At 34.8% G+C, this 19,636-nt stretch overlaps 1 protein-coding gene across 1 annotated transcript in view; it reads right to left on the reverse strand.

Moving 5' to 3' along the window:
- Window positions 1-19,636, reverse strand: part of VPS13B (vacuolar protein sorting 13 homolog B) — a 405,118-nt gene that overhangs the window by 336,323 nt on the left and 49,159 nt on the right. Inside the window, exons 7-15 of the mRNA XM_088533620.1 lie at window positions 18,432-18,700; window positions 15,642-15,737; window positions 15,144-15,266; window positions 12,774-12,911; window positions 11,369-11,456; window positions 7,095-7,286; window positions 6,320-6,489; window positions 4,276-4,470; window positions 2,630-2,754 (exon numbers count right to left, since the gene is read on the reverse strand). Of these exons, the coding sequence (XP_088389746.1) occupies window positions 2,630-2,754; window positions 4,276-4,470; window positions 6,320-6,489; window positions 7,095-7,286; window positions 11,369-11,456; window positions 12,774-12,911; window positions 15,144-15,266; window positions 15,642-15,737; window positions 18,432-18,700 (1,396 nt within the window). The remainder of the gene's footprint in view (window positions 1-2,629; window positions 2,755-4,275; window positions 4,471-6,319; window positions 6,490-7,094; window positions 7,287-11,368; window positions 11,457-12,773; window positions 12,912-15,143; window positions 15,267-15,641; window positions 15,738-18,431; window positions 18,701-19,636) is intronic.

The following is a 19,636-nucleotide window of genomic DNA, read 5'->3' on the forward strand; positions in this document are numbered from 1 at the left end:
CTCCCAATGAGAAAGGAAGATACCATGTCAAGGAAACAGATCCCTTTATAACAGACTATGGGACTAAGCTGCTGAACAGAACACATGTAGAAATAAGATCAACTCATCTCTGTTATATCCTTATTCCATGAGTGTTCAGCATCCCAAGGCTGTCACAGGTGGAGACACTAAGCAAGAACCTTCCCATGGACCTGATTCAAGAGCATGGAAGTCTAGAACACTTGTCCCAGAAAGGGAACAGGGAGAGGACACACCAAGAAAGAAATGTTTCCTTTGTCGTATGGTATGGAATATATATACTTTTGATGGATACTGAACTACCACTAAAGTGATGAATTCTAAAGTGATATAGAGTGTTATAACACTCAGCTAACCTACACTTAATCTGTTGCAACAGAAACTGTAGCCAGAAGAAAAAAAAAAGGAATAAACAGTTAATTCCTCTAAAGTTTTCTGCTTGGCATTAAACATCCTTTCATTCATTTTGGGCTTCTAACCATATCCTGCTAATCGTTAGTTGTTTTTAAACATCCTTCTGAAAATTGCTTTATAATCTGGCATGCAACACTACATAAAACAGTTGTACAATATTGACACTAACATTGTATTTTGCATTTTGCTATGGTTGACAAAACAAAACACAAGCCTTTTTGACTTTAATATAAAAATAGATCAGGTCTACAACATGTCAAAGACCTAGTTAACTAGTAAGTTTCAGCAAAATTTTTTTGTAAGAAAATGCACTAACCAACATTACAACAGACATCAATTTAGTAAGTAAAATGAAACAGCATTTCTGCAGTATAAATGATTATTTGCTGGAATTTACGGGTTTGATGTTGCTCAAACTTTGTCTCTTAAAATATACTACCAATGTTTATCAACTTTTTAAAACATAAATACTACCACAGCACTTAATAGACAGTACACATTTTGAGATTATTATATTCAAACTAGAAAAGAAAGCTATTGTACTGATTTATGTCAGAAATAAAGTTGAGATTTTTCACTGCTAACTCAAAACATACTACCTGAGGGATTCCATAACAGTTCATAAAATGTCTTTGTTTTTAAAAGGCATGGTCTGTGGTATATATTTTCTCCTAAGAAATAGAAGAACACATGTAGCATCACATGTGTGCACTTTAAGAAACTCTGGAATGTGAAATCTAAAAATCCAAATAAAGCAGGTGGTATAATTTGGGGGGGGGGGAAATGAATTTAAGTTTAATGACATTACCAGGTTATTCTACCAGACTAATTCTCACTCACTGCATGACTTCAATGGAGCTCTTGGTCCTCATGCTGATTTCGATTTAGTTCAAGTGCTATTTGATGCATTTCATCTGGAGTTTTATTCACTTCAAACTACACTTCATTTAACCAGACTGCTGCTGTACTCATTTGTTTTTCTACTTTATTACCCGCAAATTGGTGTTGCTTAGTTTAGATAAATTGTTGGAATAAATTAACTTATATTTTCACCCCGCTAATAAACAAACTCTAGGAATATACAGTATGATAGAAAAAGAGTGACCACTAATGTTCTTTTAAGATGAATTAGAGCACAGTAAGTATTTGTATTGCAGAATATGCTAGTAAATGCTAATAGATTTGCCATTTTAAGGCAGCACCATTTTATTCCCCTAGAACTACTGCTCATTTTTATTTCTCTGTATTATTAGTCTACCATACTCAATTTTTCAGCTGGACAGTACATCATAATACAATGCATTAAAAAAGAGAGGGCAAAAGTAAGGGAGCGAGAGAGACAGAAAAAGACTACTGGTAACAAGGATCAAAAGGAATAACTTCATGTAAAATACCTGAGAATGTGAGAAGAGATTGTCAAACCTACCAGACTATTTGCTGATTATATGTTATCCAGAAAACATTTATTATATTTTAGCAAAAGGCCATGATAGAACCATAATTCATTTGAAATGGTTATTATTTTTGTGAACTACTGATGGAAAATATGAGAAAGTCAATTAAGCTGCTACCACCTGGTGGTGTGCTGATTATGCTAAAAAAAAAATCTTTTACGATTAATATGGTATCATAACTTCAACGGGAAAAATACATATTCGCTATGTACTACTACCAAGCATCGTGTTCCTTTTTTGTACATGCATAATCCATGACACATCCAAAACTAATCTCTTTTTCAGTCTAAGCATACAGCACAACACATGAAGAGGAAATGTTTAACGCATTAACCTGTTTGTTTGTTATCTTATTATAAATATGAGTCTTCATGAGGATTAGGCATCATTTCAAGCTTTTTTATTTGGATGAACTTGAAAGAAAATTAAGTTCAACGTGTTAATCTCAGTATAACATTTTAGCTCAAAGAAGCATGGAAATTGGTTCTCAGGAATTCAACAAGTGTGCACATCATCTCTTCTCTCAACCCCAAATCTGTCAAATCTGTCTAAAATGCTGATACCTACACCCTCGCAAAGAGGGTTTTTAAAGGTAATAGACTTAAGAGTAAAATATAGGATACAAGGGAAAAAAAACCTTAAGGACAGATAGGGTGCTTAGTACTTTCTAAACCACTCTTTACAAAAGCATAAGTATCCATTGTGTATTTTACTTAAATACGCTTCACATGCTTAACACTTACCAATATTTGGGAAACTTGATCACTTTGCCATAAACAGCAGTACTAAAAGAGGGAATAACTGGAGCAGGGAAGAAATATAATCCTCTGTTGTCCAAAGAGGTCAGTCCTGCCTGAAAACCGAACATCTGAAAAAATACAGTTGGTCAAAGTGTACACTAGCACATGATACAATCACTTCAAGTTATTTTTCAAATATAATATACAAATTAACTATTCTAAAATATATTCAATAAATACAAAATATGCATTATTTTTAGAGAATGCAAAAAATGCATTACTTTTACAGAATTTTTTCCCAAACCTATATATAACTAGAAAATCCTGCCAGTAACAAAATGGTGTTCAAATAAGAATATATATAGTATATATTTTCTTCACTCAAATTATTAAAAAAAATCAAATTGTAATCATTCCATTAAGTAGCTTTTCTATCCTCTTTAATCTTTACTTCTTTAAATCTTTAGCTGCAAAAAAATATATATTTTCTATGAAAGGCAATGTGTTACTTCCATTTTTGGGGAAATTACAATATTTAAAGAGATTTCCTTTGAAGCTTTCTCCTTAATAAAATGAGAAAATCTAAAGAAAAGTTCATCAAAATTTTTCTCTACAATTTTTTTCATAGTTTATTCTTTTTAACATTCTCCCACATAAAAACACAACATCTGCCTATATTATAGCTAGCAAATAAAATATCTGACCCTATAAATGTCTTTTTTTTATTTTAAAATGCTGATAGGCCTAATCTCTTTTAAACTTTCAGAATAAAAAAAAAAACTTCAAAATTACTAAAAAAGACAAAAAGACAACAAAACAAAACAGTTGACTTGTGACATTGCTATCCCAAACACCTTAAATGTGAGAGGTGAACACATTATCCCTAAAACTTGCCATGTAATTCTAGACCAATGCTTGTGTTTTATGCAGCTGATAGGAATTTCATTGCTTAGATTTTTGTTATAATAGGAGGATACTACAAAATGGACAACTAGAAAGTTTACTTTTTTTACTACTGAAATTTTAGCAAATAGCAATTGAACAGTCTTCAAAATGATTTTTCAATAGCATCTTAAGCTCTCTCCAAACTAGCAACAGAAATTCCTTTCCTAATAGATTTTAAATTGAGATAATTCAAAGGCTTTTCCTCCCAAAATGAAAATACTTGAAAGGGTTTGGTAAAAGTCTTTGATTGTGTACTTCATAGTGATGGATTTGCTTTATCGATACCATTAAAATTAATGTTTTTTCCTCACAAAATCCTACCAAGTTTCTAAGCATAACTCATTGCAATCCATGTATTCCATAATGTATTCCATGTATATGACATGGTACCATATGTCCATTCCATATGTATTCCATAATGTAAAAGAATTGGAAAGATTTCCTTCCAAATTATTTCAATTCAGTTTGGCATGAAGACATTGAAACTTCAGTGTGTTTTATTTCCTCATGTGAGGATCTCTGTTCACATTAGAAATCATATGGCTCAGGTAAGAAGTACTGACACAAAATCATATTTATTCTATGAAATGTATATAACTATATGCTTTAAGCTAACTTGAAAATGCCCACAAAAAAACTTAAGAGTAAAAACATGTACTGCAGTGAAAAATAGGTTTCTTCTTTTCTTTTCTTTTTTCTTTTACCTTTAGATAGCAGTGTGAATAGCAGTAATGAAGCAGGTTATCAGATGGCTGGCTAAGGCTGCTGACCATCTGCACGAGTTGCTCCGCATACATTGGCACAGAGTGCTCCAGGTTAATCTTATCCACCAATATTCTGATGGAAGGTAGGGGCCGCACAGGCTGGAAGCTTGTAGCATTTAACGGTCCACTTGAATTCTAGGTAAGAGGTAAAAAATGGAAAAAAAAAAAGAAAGAGGAAAACACATATGCCATTAATACGCTACAAATCTATTATCTGCCACATACACACAAAAGCAAATCTTGTAATGATGTACAAACAGATTACAATGGCCATATATTCCAAATAACCCTCAAACTCTTTGAAAATAATCTGTGTGTATATCCTGGATGCCACCCTGTGCCATGTGCTCTAGGTGTCCCCGCTGGAGCAGGGGGGTTGAACTAGGTGATCTGTGGGGGTCCCTTCCAACCTTACCCAGTCTGCGATTCTGTGATTCTGTATATATTTTTGAAAATAAAATACTTCTTTATAAAATCTTCATCTAGAATATGCAAATTGAAATATTTCATTATTTACTTAGCATACAACCACTGCTGCAGGACAGGCTGAGGTTCAGGGGGTAACTGTTACGCCTGGAGAAGGCCAAGAGATCCTACTGCTCAAGTACAGGGAGAGGCTGGCCAGAGCAGCCGTGGAGATGCTCAGCACTTGGCTGGACACTGTCCTGAGCACCCTGCTCAAACCGGGCTCACTTTGGGCAGGCAGTTGGACTAGATGTTCTCCAGAGACTCCTTGCTATCAAAATTACTCTATGATTCTAAAATTTTCATTAAACATACACAAAAATAATAAAAAAGAATGATGCCTGTACTACAGTAACTCTGAAAGTTAAAGTTACTAGTATTTTTAATATGCTTGCCTTTACTTAAGATGTTCCGTGTTTAATGAATGTTGTAGAACCACAGAATAACCAAGGTTGGAAGGGGTCTCTGGAGAACATCTAGCCCAACCTCCTACTCAATGCAAGACCAATTCAAAGTGTGATATTTCAGGTGAAAAATTAATACTAAAAAGGTCATTTAAATTTTATGTTCATTATTATAAATTAAATGTTCATTATGGACAACCAGTAAGAACTGTTCTCAGACACCATGATGTATTGGTCAAAATAGCTTTTACTAAAGAGAACATAAGGAGGAGGAAGGGGATAACAAATATAATCTTACATCCCTTCAGACGATAGAAACCTCCAGCTGTGCAGCACTGGACAAATCTCTTGTCAGGGCATAGCACACTGCACAGACCCCACCTGTGCTGATGCTCAGAATGTAAGATTATATATGCTCTTCCCTTTTCCTTCTCAGGTGATCTCCTGTAAAATGGCAATCCCTTGTGGAGTCTGAGCACCTTACTGAGCTCCCCTTCTAATTGGGATCTACAACAAACACTTGTGTTGGTGCAAAACATGATTTTACCACCTAGAGTTCAAAACAGCTAAATGACTGTTTTGTCATTTGACAAGTGTATCAAAAGCTGAACCAAAAACCTGACATTTAAAGTTCATGTGTTTTATGAACTTGCTGGCTGGAGAAAAAAAAAAGTGGATTATTGACGCGACTTTTCACACTTCACAGCCTACATATTAGGTTTACTTCATTCCAAAACCCAAAGTTTGCCCAAATTTTCCTTTTGCTACAGTAAACGACACTTTAAGAAGCCTGGCTAGTCACTGCACACACCACTGGTCACAGGTATCTCAAAAAAAGGCTCCCAGTCAGCCCACTCATTTGAAAGGCAGTAACATGGCTAGAATATGGAATAGCAGCCCAGGAGGAAAACTTCTCTTCCATGCCAGGATAGGAATTCCTTCAATTTCCATTATTTTACACGGACACATTTAGGGATGAAAAGTAGAGATGCAGCTAACCCTATGTTAAGGTAATGCACATTTGACTTTACAACTTTATATATTTTAACCTAATTATTTAAATTAAATAGCACATGCTCAGGTAAAGAATTGAATAAATATCTGCATATGCCTACCTTCCCACCCATGATTATGGGCAACAAGTGGTCCAGCAAATTGAATTCTGCCACAGGGATTGTAATTGTACACTTAAGGATAGTGAATGTTGTAAGTCGAGTGGGAATGTACTCTTCCAGCGATGCTACTTCTTCTGAGTTTGGCATAGTTCTATTTCCATCTGTAACATCTGAAACAAAGCAAGATTACATAAGTGGGAAAAATATAAATAAAACATTACCTACAGTGGCTGTTTGATAAATGCTTTAGAGATTAGCAAAGATAGAAAACAATTTGTTCATTTCTCCATATTTAATAATTTTATTCCTTCCACACTTGTTCCACCTAAGCCTAAATGCAATCCTAGCTGGGAGTATTTTTGTAACTTTGAAACACCCATTTCAGAAGTGAGGAATCCACAAAGTTCACTCTAAGTTTTATGTAATCTACTGATCAAACGGTTCTAACATGGCTTGTTTCCAACCAGCTCCCCCTGCCCCTTCACTTAACTATTATTTCAAACTAATTAATGCAGGGATTCTTCCTTCTCTAAGGCTCCAAAGACAAGCCTGAAGTGTCAATAAAATAACCACTCCCCTCGGCAGGAGGCCTGTGATTGAAAATTATGGCTGTCAAATTGTCTGACACTGGCAGAGATACTTTTATCCTCATTTTATTTTTATTTGGACTAAACAAACAGGCATATTTAAAACTTGAATAGTTAAACTCCTTCAGGAGCACTGTAATTGGTCTGATTTATTTCTGTATGTTTGTGTATAGGCAGTAGCAGCAAACCTGGCTTAGTTCTCCTGTATGGCTCATACTCATGTTCCAGAGCACAAACGATCATTTTCATTATCCGGTGTACGGCACTGCTATCCAGTCGAAGATTCAGTGGACCAACAATGAGGTTTTTCGTAGACATCTCCTGCACATTTCCAAAATCTTCACTCTTTACTGAAGGAAGGTCTTGCTGATTCCCAGGAACTAGAATTTTTACAGATAACATATATCAAACACATGGGTATAAAAGTTTAACCTTCGCAAACTACTTTTGCTTCAAATACTGCAATCCTAGACCTTAGCTAGTACAATAGTCCATAATCCACCTGGGCAAATCTGCGACAAACAGAAAATAGTAAATACACTATGCAATTACACTTAGTGCTTCACCTTAGTGTTTACTGTTCAATTCAAGGATTGTCTCCTTGATACGTTCTCCTTGGATTTTCATGATAAAAGTCATTCTGCATGAACCAAAGGCTACATTAATGGCAGACTGATTTTTCCTGCTGAATCCTTCATACCAGTGACAGTTTTCAAGTGATTGCCAAGCCATTAACCCTTTCTTATCCAACAAGGAATTTGCACACCTTCTCTCAATGCAAGCTTGTTTCCATCCCTCCTCTTCCCACCAACCTCTCAGACACAAATTTTCCTGCACAACTAGCAACTTCCTGACTTCCTGTTGCAGTAAGAAACAATGCACACTGGTAGAGAATCACTGTCCAAAACCATGGGGAAACCTGATCATTCCAAATTCTAGTTATGTTCTCACCCTCATGAATGTAATCTGCCTGCACCAATGTATATCAAGGGAATGGCAAGAGATGAGCAGTGGAACCAGGCAGCAGCCGACAGTCAACCCAACCACTTTCTCAAAGAGCTAACGCATCTGTTGAGCTCTGGGGAGCTGAGGTTTTGTGGTGAAGCCAGCCTGGCATGATGTGCAGCTTCACAGCTTCAAGGCAAATCTTACTCTAAGCCAACTGGAAAAATGCATGTTTTCTTTCTGGTTACCCGACAGGAACCTGGTCCTTTTTCCATGATTCATGGGAACACTCCCTTTTCACTCTCTCCTCTACTACACTCAAAACAGTCTTTTTAATGGGAGGAAGGGAGGATGTTTTCTTCCCTCCTCTATAAATCGCTCTGTAAAATGTTCTTCCTTGTAAGTGCTGGCGAGGGGAATGGTGGTTCACTCAAATTGGAAATGGAGCTGTCGTTATGCCCCGTAGGCCTCTCCAGGCCTCGAGGCTCAGCACAAGAATTGTCTTTGTCCCTCAGAGCCCTCACATAGCGAGAGCTTTTACAGCCTCTGCTTCCCCTTGCTCTTCTGTTTACCACTTCTGAAAGAAAAAAAGGACAAAAAGATAACCTTATAAACCCTCTTCTAATCTTCTCCACAAGCTTCTTCACTTCTGAAGGCAAAATGCCTTAGAGGCAACAAAAAAGAACCCATGAAAATGTTAGAACTTTGTTATAAATCATGAAGAGGACTTCATATGTGTATATCTGTATATAGCCTGCTCTCAGAGTATGCTTTATTTAATATGAACACACATTTTTGTCAGCACTCTCTCTAAAAGTCATCAAGGTAGTAACAGCCTACATTTTCAAAATGGACAGAACAAATCCACTTGTGTGCACTTATATAAGTGACAGAACTTATACACTTTCTGGGACAATTACGTTTAATTAGGCACATTGAAGTGCAAAAATAATGCAAGTAGGAATTCTATAGCTTATGCAGAAGTAAGGATTCACAGGTCAATTCTGAAAGCTTGCAGATACAGAAAGGAAAAATTGGATTATTGATCACAGAGTATTCAGCCCTGAGTAAACCCTATGCCCAAGTCTAACTGACAAAAACTTTAAGATGGGAGTAGTGCACAATAAATACAAACAAAATATACAACATCAAAATTACACTGTATTAAATCTGCAGGTCATGTAAATCTCCACAGGGATCAGGGATAAGCTACAAAATGTTTCCAAGAAATCACTGCTGTGCGAGCAAACAGGTGGTATAAAATAGAAAAAGATAATGGCAAGAGAAGGACAGGAAGAATTTCAAAATTAAACCATTGGGCATGACTCACTATCTTGCATTTAATCAAAATACTAAAAGTGATTAGTGCACTTACACAAGTGACAGGTGAAACTCCTGAGGTTAATACTATCCAGGAGGCCCCAGTGGTTTAATCAGTAATTGTATGCTCCAGGAAAGGTTAAAGGGGTGAAGAAGGTGACAAACCAAAATTGCTTTGACAGATAAAAATCTAACAATCACAGCAACTGCCTCCTGTAATTTAGGTTGTATTGGGGTTTTTAGGGGAAGGCAGTAGGCTCTGGTTGTAACTAATAATATAATTAAGAATGCCAAAATGAAAAAGAGTAAATGTTCACTTTTTACATAAATACATTTCATAAAAGCACCACAAGTTTAAACTGCAATGAGATTAAATATTTCAAGGTTTTGAAATCAATATAAAGTCTTGATTTTTAATGTAAATAATTTACACCATGACTTTCAGTATAGAAAAAATAGCTAGAAAACAATTAGCAGAAAATGTCACATGTGCTTTCTTAAGGAACAAAACCACTTGAAATTTTAAAGTTCAAATTTCTTGAGTCTAGATATTCAACAGCCATCTTTACATTTAAATTTACTTTAAAATTTAAAACTAATTAGATGATCCATCCCTTTATATATTCAGGTAGCTGGAAATAGAAGAGTAATACACAGCAAACCTCCATAGGAAGCTAAGCATTTTGAAGTGTTTTCCTCCCGAAAAAGCAAATAAAAGCCAAGGACCTGGCGAACAAACTAACAAACTGAATGAAATAGTAGAGAAGCTGAGGAAGGAAGAAAAAATACTATAAAAATACCAGTCTGGCTGTGAGTTAATAAGGGTTTTTGAGTTGCACACACTCTGAAAAGGGTTCATTACAGTCAGGAAAGGATATCTTGCTCAATTCCTGTATGTTCAGAAAAGCAAGGCAAAGAATAACAAGATCAACTTCTCATAATCAAATAACCTGTGCATACTCAAACTTCAATAGCAAAAATCAAAAAGGAGATAAACCATATCCTCTCTACCTAGAAGTTGTTTGTGTAAATGAACCTTTATTTCTTGATTAAAAACAGAAATAAACTGCAGTAAAAGCTTGACTTGATGTACATTTTCTCAGCTAGATTCAAATCAGAGCTAACAATATGGTACACAGACTACAAAGTCTTGGGACTGGGAATGAGCCGCTCAGTTACCTGCCCTAACCCTCAGCTACCTAATGCAATGGCATCGTGTCTGAATGTGTGGGTACATACGTCCACATGCCATTTTCCATATTTACCTAAAAAAATTATACCTATAAGTATATGCAAAAATATTCAATCTTTGTGTGTATATATCCATGTATGCATACATTTAATAAGCTTTGCATGACCCATGCTCTAACCAAAGTTGTTTTTTCTTTCCTACTCCTTTTAAATTTAATGTCTAACATTGTTTAAAAAAGAAAGAAAAAGCACTGAGACTTCTCTTATACAGAGGAATAAAAGCAAAAAAAAAAATTGAAACGAATGAATCAGAGTAAATAGGAAGGACAGGTAACTGATCACAAAGTAGCTGAAAGTTGTCAGGAGACCTCTGGAATAATGTGTTCACACATTAAGACACAGGTCTAAAGATAGAGGTGGAAGAAAAAATCATTACTTAGACATTAAAACCTATGGAATGGCTGCTGTAGATGACAATTCCCCAGGGGAAAACAAAACAGAACAAAAACCCACTATTATTCGTAAGAATATCAACACCAATATCAACACGCTCAGCTGGGTAATTCTGAAGGCATAGCCTTCTCATCCTTGCCTTTTTTGTATAGGAGAAAATAATATGGTTCTTTCACATCTTCTCCATCAGACAGAAGTTCAACATATTTAATAAATTTTTCCAAAGTCATTAGTAATGGCTTTTCTAGTTAAAAGTCTTTGTCATTGTTGTTTTTCTTAATGAAACTTGCACTGCTACAGGAGAATTATTTTCATTTTACACACTGAGTATAAGAGGTATTATCTTAATTGCTTAGGCAAAAAATTTGTTGCAGCAACAATAAACAACAAATAGAACAACTAACCTCCAATATATCAATGCAGAATAAACCATTTCAACTATGAACCTGAAGGCAAATCTAAGGTAAGGTGGAGGACATATGGTCAAGGACCAACTGGGCCTGAAAAGTCTTTGTTTCTATTATTTAACAGGGTAAACAAAGAAGAAAGGTACCTTTGCCACCGGTGCTTTCCATTGTGTACAAGTAATCCATGTAGAAAGCCCCAAACCTTTGCATTCCAGCTATCTCTGTGTACGTCTCCTACCAACAAAGCAAAGCAAACACCGAAAACGTTGTATAAGGAAAGGATCTTGAGATTACCAACTGATAGGCTCGTATGAGAGAGATATATTTTTGTTTGGGTTTGTGCATCAACACACGGGAAGGCTTATCAAAACAAAGGACAGAGGTTATCCCCAAGAATTCACCTTTGTGATAGGTAATGTAACTTCTACTTGAGGCCACACAAAGACACATCCATAATTCTACTGGACACTCTGAACAATTCATCAATAACATCTAGTTACTTAGTACCTTTAATGGACTAAATATTCTTCACTTGACCTCCTACATCCAACACAACTGCCTAATTAAATACACTCAAAACTGAAGCTCATTCATTCTGTTTTTTTTTTCTTTAAAAGAAAATTGTGATTTTATCTTTTGAACCATAGAAAACTTAACACAGCTTTATGCCATCACCAAGATACGTACATGATATTCCCAATTACTACACAGCAAGTTTGTTCCCCTCGCCCCAAAAGATAGTCAAGTCATAAAATCATAGAAGACAAATCAAGGAAAGAGTAAAACTTAACAAAAACGAACAATTGGAAATGTTTAAATATGTATAAATGCTTGTGATTTCATTTATTTCACTTTATTATGAAGTCTTCAAGTTAACACTTCTCCATCTGCCAAAAATGTGAAAACAGTGAAGTTTAAATTTCAATGAAATTTATTTATTTTATTAAAAAAATAAAAAAAAAAATCAAAAGTGTAGGCAATCAGGCAATAAAGTTTTGCTCCAAAATTGACAACAAAACATAATACTTGAGATTGGAAATGTTTATATTATTGTATATAGCCAGCCTCAGTAAAGGCAGAAGTGGCAAGACTTCCCCTAAGCAGACAAACACAGAGTCCAGGGACAATAAAATTTACATTATCCCAGATTCAGTTTTCAAGAGGGCACTTCTCGGTTTGAAGTCTACTTATGAGCTGTGTTTCAAGAAGTATGCGCTCATAAGCTTGATCTTTGCTAACATTCTGTCACAACTCAGTTTCCCTTTGAAGAGGTTTGTAGTTAGGGATTTTGGATCTCAAAGTATTAATTTACTTTTCAGAGAGAAAAGGGTGGGTGTTTCTTTCTTTTTTTTTTCCTGAGTTTTCTTTGGGACTCATTTTGGTTTGTTTTAAACACAAACAGGTTTACCATCTTTTTGGCCATCTGCAAAGTAAGATATCACAAAGTAAGGAAAATCAGCCCTTCAATCAGCCAGTAGATGTAAAACAAATCTATTACATAGCCAATACAATCCATTAGAAATTCTTATATGAAAAATTTAATTCTCTGACCTTATGATGAGCTGCATCCAATATAAATTCAGCACGAATACTATTATTTTCTGGACTTCTGTAGTCAAATAGTGAATTGGTGAGGTAAGTCATCCCTTTTGCACTCAAATTTTCTCCACAATTAAAGAAGCAGGCCTCCTTCATAGAGTAAAAAAATAATTATTATTATGATACAGCAAGAGGAAAAGTCACATTAACAGAGCAATTACAATTCTATGATAACACACTAAAGACATGTAAAAACATGCAGTTTCCCTCCAGAGAGTATGAAAGAATGTAAACCTCAATACCAATCAAAACTTCCATTATAAATATGGACAAAAAAATCAAGGTAATTAAAATCATTTTGTTTAGATAAAGCTGGAGTTCCTCTTCACTCCCTCCCCATTTTCAAGCTGTTAAAACCAGACTCAGAATTAAAATCATTTTAAATAAAGCTGAAGTTTTTCTTCACTCCCTCCCATTTTCAAGTGGTTAAAACCAGACTCAGCTAATGACTTGTACTGTACAGCTCACGATAGAGAACGCCACTAGCTTTATGCTAACAGGAAACAGCTTCCCATATTGTCACTGTGAAATTTACTTCATCCTTTACCTGTGCACTATCTTGTCACTACATACTTCTTTCCTCTGATTGACTCCATCCCTCTGAACGCCTTTCAAGTGCTTTATCTATCCTATTCATAACAGTTATTTCAAAGTATGACTTGTTTGCTGCCTTATCACTCTTCCTTCTTTATCAACATGCTTTTTTCCATCATATCCCTAATCCCCCCGCTTTCTGAAATGGATAAGAGTTTTCTATCAAGAGTTATCCCTTCAGAAAAGTAATTTGTATCAACTTTTCTCAGCCTTCCATTCTCAAGCACATAGAGCAAAGCTCAAGCCTGTCTGAGAGGCCAGGAGCTGCAGCTACCACAGTACACAAAGAACAAGTGAGGAGGCCCTGTCAACAACATTCATGTTCCTACAAAGGCACGTTCCTCACAAAGGCCAGGGCATCCACTGAATCACAGGATGAAAGAAATCATCAGGAATTCATCACCACCAAAAGTCTGAAGACAGTAGCAGCACAAGGTATATCTAGAGAGGCAACCCAGGCTCCTTTCAAAATCTTGTACACACACTCATAGAAACAGAGCACAGTTTAGGACGTTGCTTAGGGCTTTGTCCAGTGAGGTTCTTGGCATCTCCAAAAACAGGAATTCCACAAAATCTCTGGACAGTTTTTCCATTCCTAGTGTTCTATCACCCTGGGAGTGAAAAATGTTTTCCTAATTTCTAATCAGAATTTCTCTTGTTGCAAGCACATATATATAAGGAATATCAAACCTAAGCATTTTCTAGAGAGGTACAAGAGTCTCTCCCACCATGTCTATCATAGCATAGCATATGAGTATTTCTCAGAAAACTGAGATAATTGAATTTAATCTACAGTCACTTTTCACATTCTTTCCTGTTCTTAATTTTTCCCCTCATAATACTTCACAACAATTCAAGTTAACAGGCTTGCAATTGTCTGCATTATTTGCTTTTATATAAGAACACATAATAATTGCTATTCTACAATACTAATGGGCATCATTCCATCAATACAATGCAATTTAAAATCCACGCTTTTGGACTCAGAATTTCATGAAATCTGTTCTTTGAATATTTTAAGGATAGTTCATATGGACAATCAATTTTGTCTTACTGAGCAAGTTCAGTTGTACTTCTATTTAGCATATAGAAATGAATGTTGTCTTAATGCATTTCAATTCCTAGTGTTCTCATCAACCTTACTGAAAAAATGAGAGAGTAAAAAGGCATTCAGTACTTCAGCTACACCTTTATGACTCTCAGTGTATAGAATCACAGAGCTGTTAAGGTTGGAAGGGACCTCTAGAGATCATCTAGTCCAACCCCCTGCACACGCAGGGTCACCCAGAGCACGTGGCACAGGACTGCGTCCAAGCGGGTTTTGAAGATCTCCAGAGAAGGAGACTCCACAACCTCTCTGGGCAGCCTGTTCCAGGGCTCTGTATAATGTCCCCACTTCTTTCCTTCTGGCCGTCTTCTGTATATTTAAATATTTTTATGTTGACTTTAATAATTTATAAACTTTTATTTTTCTGTACAAGAACAATGTATGCAAATAGACACTAGAATGACAGGCAGTGTATAAAAAATGCTTTAAGTTTTGTACCTTTACATTCTTGTCTTCTTTCCAATTGTAAGCAAAAGACATTGAATTCTATGTAACAGTGACATATACAAAAAATTCAAAACTAGTAACAGAAGCTTTCCCTATTTTTGTAATACATATTTTAATAAAGTATATCAGTATTTCTGTAATCAACAAGGCAACTGCTATTTCAGTATACTCACTTCATCACTCCTATTCATGTTCTCTTCAAAGTCCTTAATTCCCATGATTCCTTTAAGGCACATAGCTTGACAGCCAACAAAACCTATTTGGCAGTCGAAGAAGAGTTCACCTTTCATAAGGACCTAGTAGGGAAAAAAGTCAAATGCTGAAGAATTCTACTCCAGTAGAACAGAAAAGATGAGAAAAGTGAACTGTTACGTGTTTATTTTTATATATTTAGTACTTCAGTAAACAACAGGTTAAACAAATACAATATTTAGAAATAGACTAAGTCTTTACTTTACCAGTGGTACAATGTTCTTTCACTGAAGTAATCTCTGTATCCTATCTATGACCACTACAATAAACACATCATATATAGCAACAACAAAATCATTTTTTTTTTATGTCTTAGTAACTTTTTTATGTAAATTTGCTACAGTATTTACAACAAATTTATATTTTTATTTATTTATTTTACAACAAATATATTTTTATCCCCCTTAATGAATAATTACCTCTACAGTGGTTCCTTCTTGTTCCCAGCATATAACTTCTTTGGATTTTACTTTCTGAGGGCTATAGTAACTGCTTTCAGCTTGCATTTCCGTGAGCTATGAAACAATATGATAAATATCTTGCATAAGTCAACATTAGCATTAAACTGCAGTAATGTCATTAATATACAGAACTGATGAAGACATTCTACTATGGGCCAAAATTAATTAATAAGCAGGAAACAGGTGCACTAAAACATCTGTAACACATTACCCATATTAGAACTTCATATATTCAACTTCCAGTTGAACATGCCTTTTTAACCTCAAGTATGCCATAAAAAAGTTTCAAATGCACTACAGTATTTTTTGTTTATCTAAAGAGAAGCTATGTGAAAAGATGAAACAGATATGCAGCTGCATTAACATAGTATCAAATGATTTTATCATTTGCTGTCAAAATCCATATAATTATTTATCATGCTCAGCAAATACTGAAACACCAAAACAATATCAACAAAATATTATGAGTTGCAACCACACTTATTTTGTTTTCTTTTTTACTTGAAAGAAACATGCATTCATAATTCTTATATGACTAATTTAAAGGTGACAATATAGAGTGGCAAAACACATACACCACGGCTAAAAAGCTTATTACAGACTTAAGAAACAAAAGAAAGAGGCACAAAACACTGTTCATGTTTTATATTAAAGAAGATTTAATTTTGGTTATGTCGAGTAGCTTAAATAATACAAATTCTAATTTTTATTTTAAAAATATCTGAAAACTGTCGTTATTATTTCCACGAGTGGATACACATGGTTGTTGTTTCAAAGTAAAATTTTGTAATCCTAACGTTCAACATAATTGGATTTAAAAAAAAAAAAAGACACTGATCACTTCATCTGTGTGCAATTATCGTAGAGGAAAAGCAATTAATTGATTAAAAGAATTCAGACATTACAAGAATTATTTTCAGCATTATTAGAAAATGCTACATTTAATTTGGCATAATTATTAAGCTGGAATGGTATCAACTGTTCAGAATGCTAATGCAGAAACTTGACCTTATTTTTTAACCAAAATATGAACCACAAATTAATTCCATACATTTTTTTGCATGCAAACAGAACAATGAATTCTGTTTTCCTCTTAACTGTCACTCTGTTAGTGACAGACACTTTACATTCTAAATTTATTAAAAATAAGATGCTATGTTTTGAGCAGTTGTTAATTACTTTCTAGTATAAAAAGCATCAGCTTGCCAATGACATATTAGGAAGGCCCAATCAAGTAAATTCTTTTCAAAAATTAGTTCTTATTATTTTAATAATATTTCTCACATGAGGAAACAACGCAGAAAACTATTATTGTACAAGAAACACAAAATAAAGATGCTGAAACATAATAAAAGACAATTTTGAGATAGTTGTATATTTTTTAAAGGAAATAACATCCCAGAGATATAATTAAATACTCTGAAGTATGTTAAAATTACATATTTATCAAGTTTAATTGGCCAAGAATTAACATGGCTGAAATAGAAATACTAGCCTTTTGGGTTGTTTTTGGTTTTGCCTGGTTTTGTTAATCAAGAGGGGGATTTTCTTTTGCATCATTTCTTTTTAGCCTGCTTTTTATCTTTCAAACAAGGGCTGAAGCAGACCAGCTTCATGACCAAAGAACATGACCAAATGCTTTATTTACGCTTGTGTCCTCAAATTTTGCTCCCACGGTTGCCAGAAGACTCAAGTTCTAACACGTCTCTACAGGTTGCCCAGCGCCTACAGGTCCCTGCAGCTCCCAGAGCCATTTGCTCTGTCCCCTCTAGCAGATGCTGAGCAGTTACAGGCTGGGTGCTGCCACCATGGGGACAGAGCTCAGAGGAAGCTCCGTCGAGCCGCTCACGACACCGTCACTGACCCTGGTGACAAGCTGAAGAGCCAGAGAAGGCACAGGGAGCAGCCCAAGCTATTCTGCGTGTGCAGGCAGGCTCACGTGCGCTGTGAGATGGCAACGACGGTATTACAGGTCGTACACGAGACAAGGACAAAATCAAGCCAAAAAGAAGCAAAAACAGAAAATCCCTCAGTTATTTGATTTAGTATATTTTTAATTGTAAAACTCAGAGCAGCTTCTTATTATGGACAAAAACTGCCTGCATAACATTTGTCATACATTAAAAGTACTTCACTGAATATGTTAACAGTACTTGCTGAATCTTATTTTTATTAGCTTGTTAGTACAACTCAATGTCTTATTCAAGTTCCATGTATTCTCTGCTGAAAATATTCAAATTTCTTAGCACATACATAGTTTACACCTCAATATATATGTGGACTTTTAATTCTTTGAGACATTTTCAAACCATCAAAAATAACTTCAACACAAGTAAGTTAAATTCAAATTTGCCCAACATTCATTAACTAGCAGTACGAAGCTAAAGCACTTTTGCAGAGAAATACATTTAAATGAACATTAAATAGATAGAGTATTACAATATACACATAAAGCCTTTTTTAAGTTTCTTTTCCCTCAAAATATATTCTTATTGAAGCAAATAAAGTGGTTTTCATTTAAGGTAAAATGCTTGCACTGAATAAATTGTGCCTTAAAGAGCAAAATAACCTGTAATTAACAGTACATTATGATATGAATTGAACTTTCAACATTCACATTTTTTATTATTCATCAGCATAATATTCCCTTATGACTTATTAGACAAGTATTTATATAAAACAAGTATTTATATAAACTTCATACTCAACTAACCAATTAAATACTATGCAATGCAGAGAAGTATTTACCTTAAAAGTCACAGTTGCCTTTGTACAATAAAACCCAATGGAAATAATAGGATCCTTAAGGGCTTGGGACTTCTGCTGATGTAATGTTGTTCCATCATCCATTCCACTGGAATTATTCTCTTCATCATTGTAACTCACAATAGCAGGAACAAAAGACCAAGCCCAAGAAACCCATCCTTGTTGCTGGTCATCGTCTTGATGCAGATAAGGTTCTTGATTAATATACTGTGTAGGATATTGTATTACCGAGCTTGTTTCATCTTCTGCACCTGTGGAAACAAAATAACAAGGAAAATTTCCAATCAGCTACACTGGAAAATTCATTTATTATGGAATATTTGTGGATTGAGAAGTTTACCTAGGACAAATACATATCACTTACTGATATTTACCTTCCTAGTGATAAAAGATATATCAGAAACTCAAAAATTTTACATATGCTACAAATATTTTCGTTTGCATTTTTTCATTTTCGTTCCATAAAATAAGGATCTTTATAATAATTTTAAGATGGTACATTTGCAGTGACACCGAAATTTGTCAACTATGCCTCATGTTACAGCCAGACTGAGTCTTCTTTCACTAAGGCCTTCTGAAGTTTCATATGAAATCCTGCTAAATGAGTATATATTACAACCTTACATTATTTAATTTCAAAATTTTTTACAGCAATTGCATAGCTGTGTCATGTGACTGTACCTCACTGTTTCCATGTCCAAAGCAAGTTTAATCCCAAGAAATTGTGTATAAATATATATATACATATATACATACATATATATATATATATATATATATATATATATATATATGAAAATAACACCTAAATCAAGATATTGAAGATCGTCTTGTTTTTAACGGCAAAGGAGACTAAATGTGAAATTCCATAAGGGCAAAGGTGTGTTGCCTTCAGGTAGAAATCACTGAACAACTGAAGTCAGTGGTATTTAAGTGCAGATACCCAATGGGGAGAGGAAGGTGCCAGTTGCTTGACAATGTCAATCTAAAAGGCATTCACATTTTGTCTTCTATATATAAATTCAAGTAGGCCACATGGAGATGCAAGCAATTTTTGAGTGTTTCCACTTAATGAAGCACATGTACATTAAACAACTTAAGTCTGATACTTAAGCATTTATGTAGTAAATAAAAATGAAAGATCAACCTGTGATTCATAACAAATGCCCTTCAAAGATTTTTTCAGA

The sequence above is a fragment of the Tinamus guttatus genome, unplaced genomic scaffold (assembly GCF_059628265.1).
Source record: "Tinamus guttatus ecotype Peru unplaced genomic scaffold, ASM5962826v1 Tinamus_guttatus_pri_ptg000510l, whole genome shotgun sequence".
Taxonomy (NCBI): Eukaryota; Metazoa; Chordata; class Aves; order Tinamiformes; family Tinamidae; genus Tinamus; species Tinamus guttatus.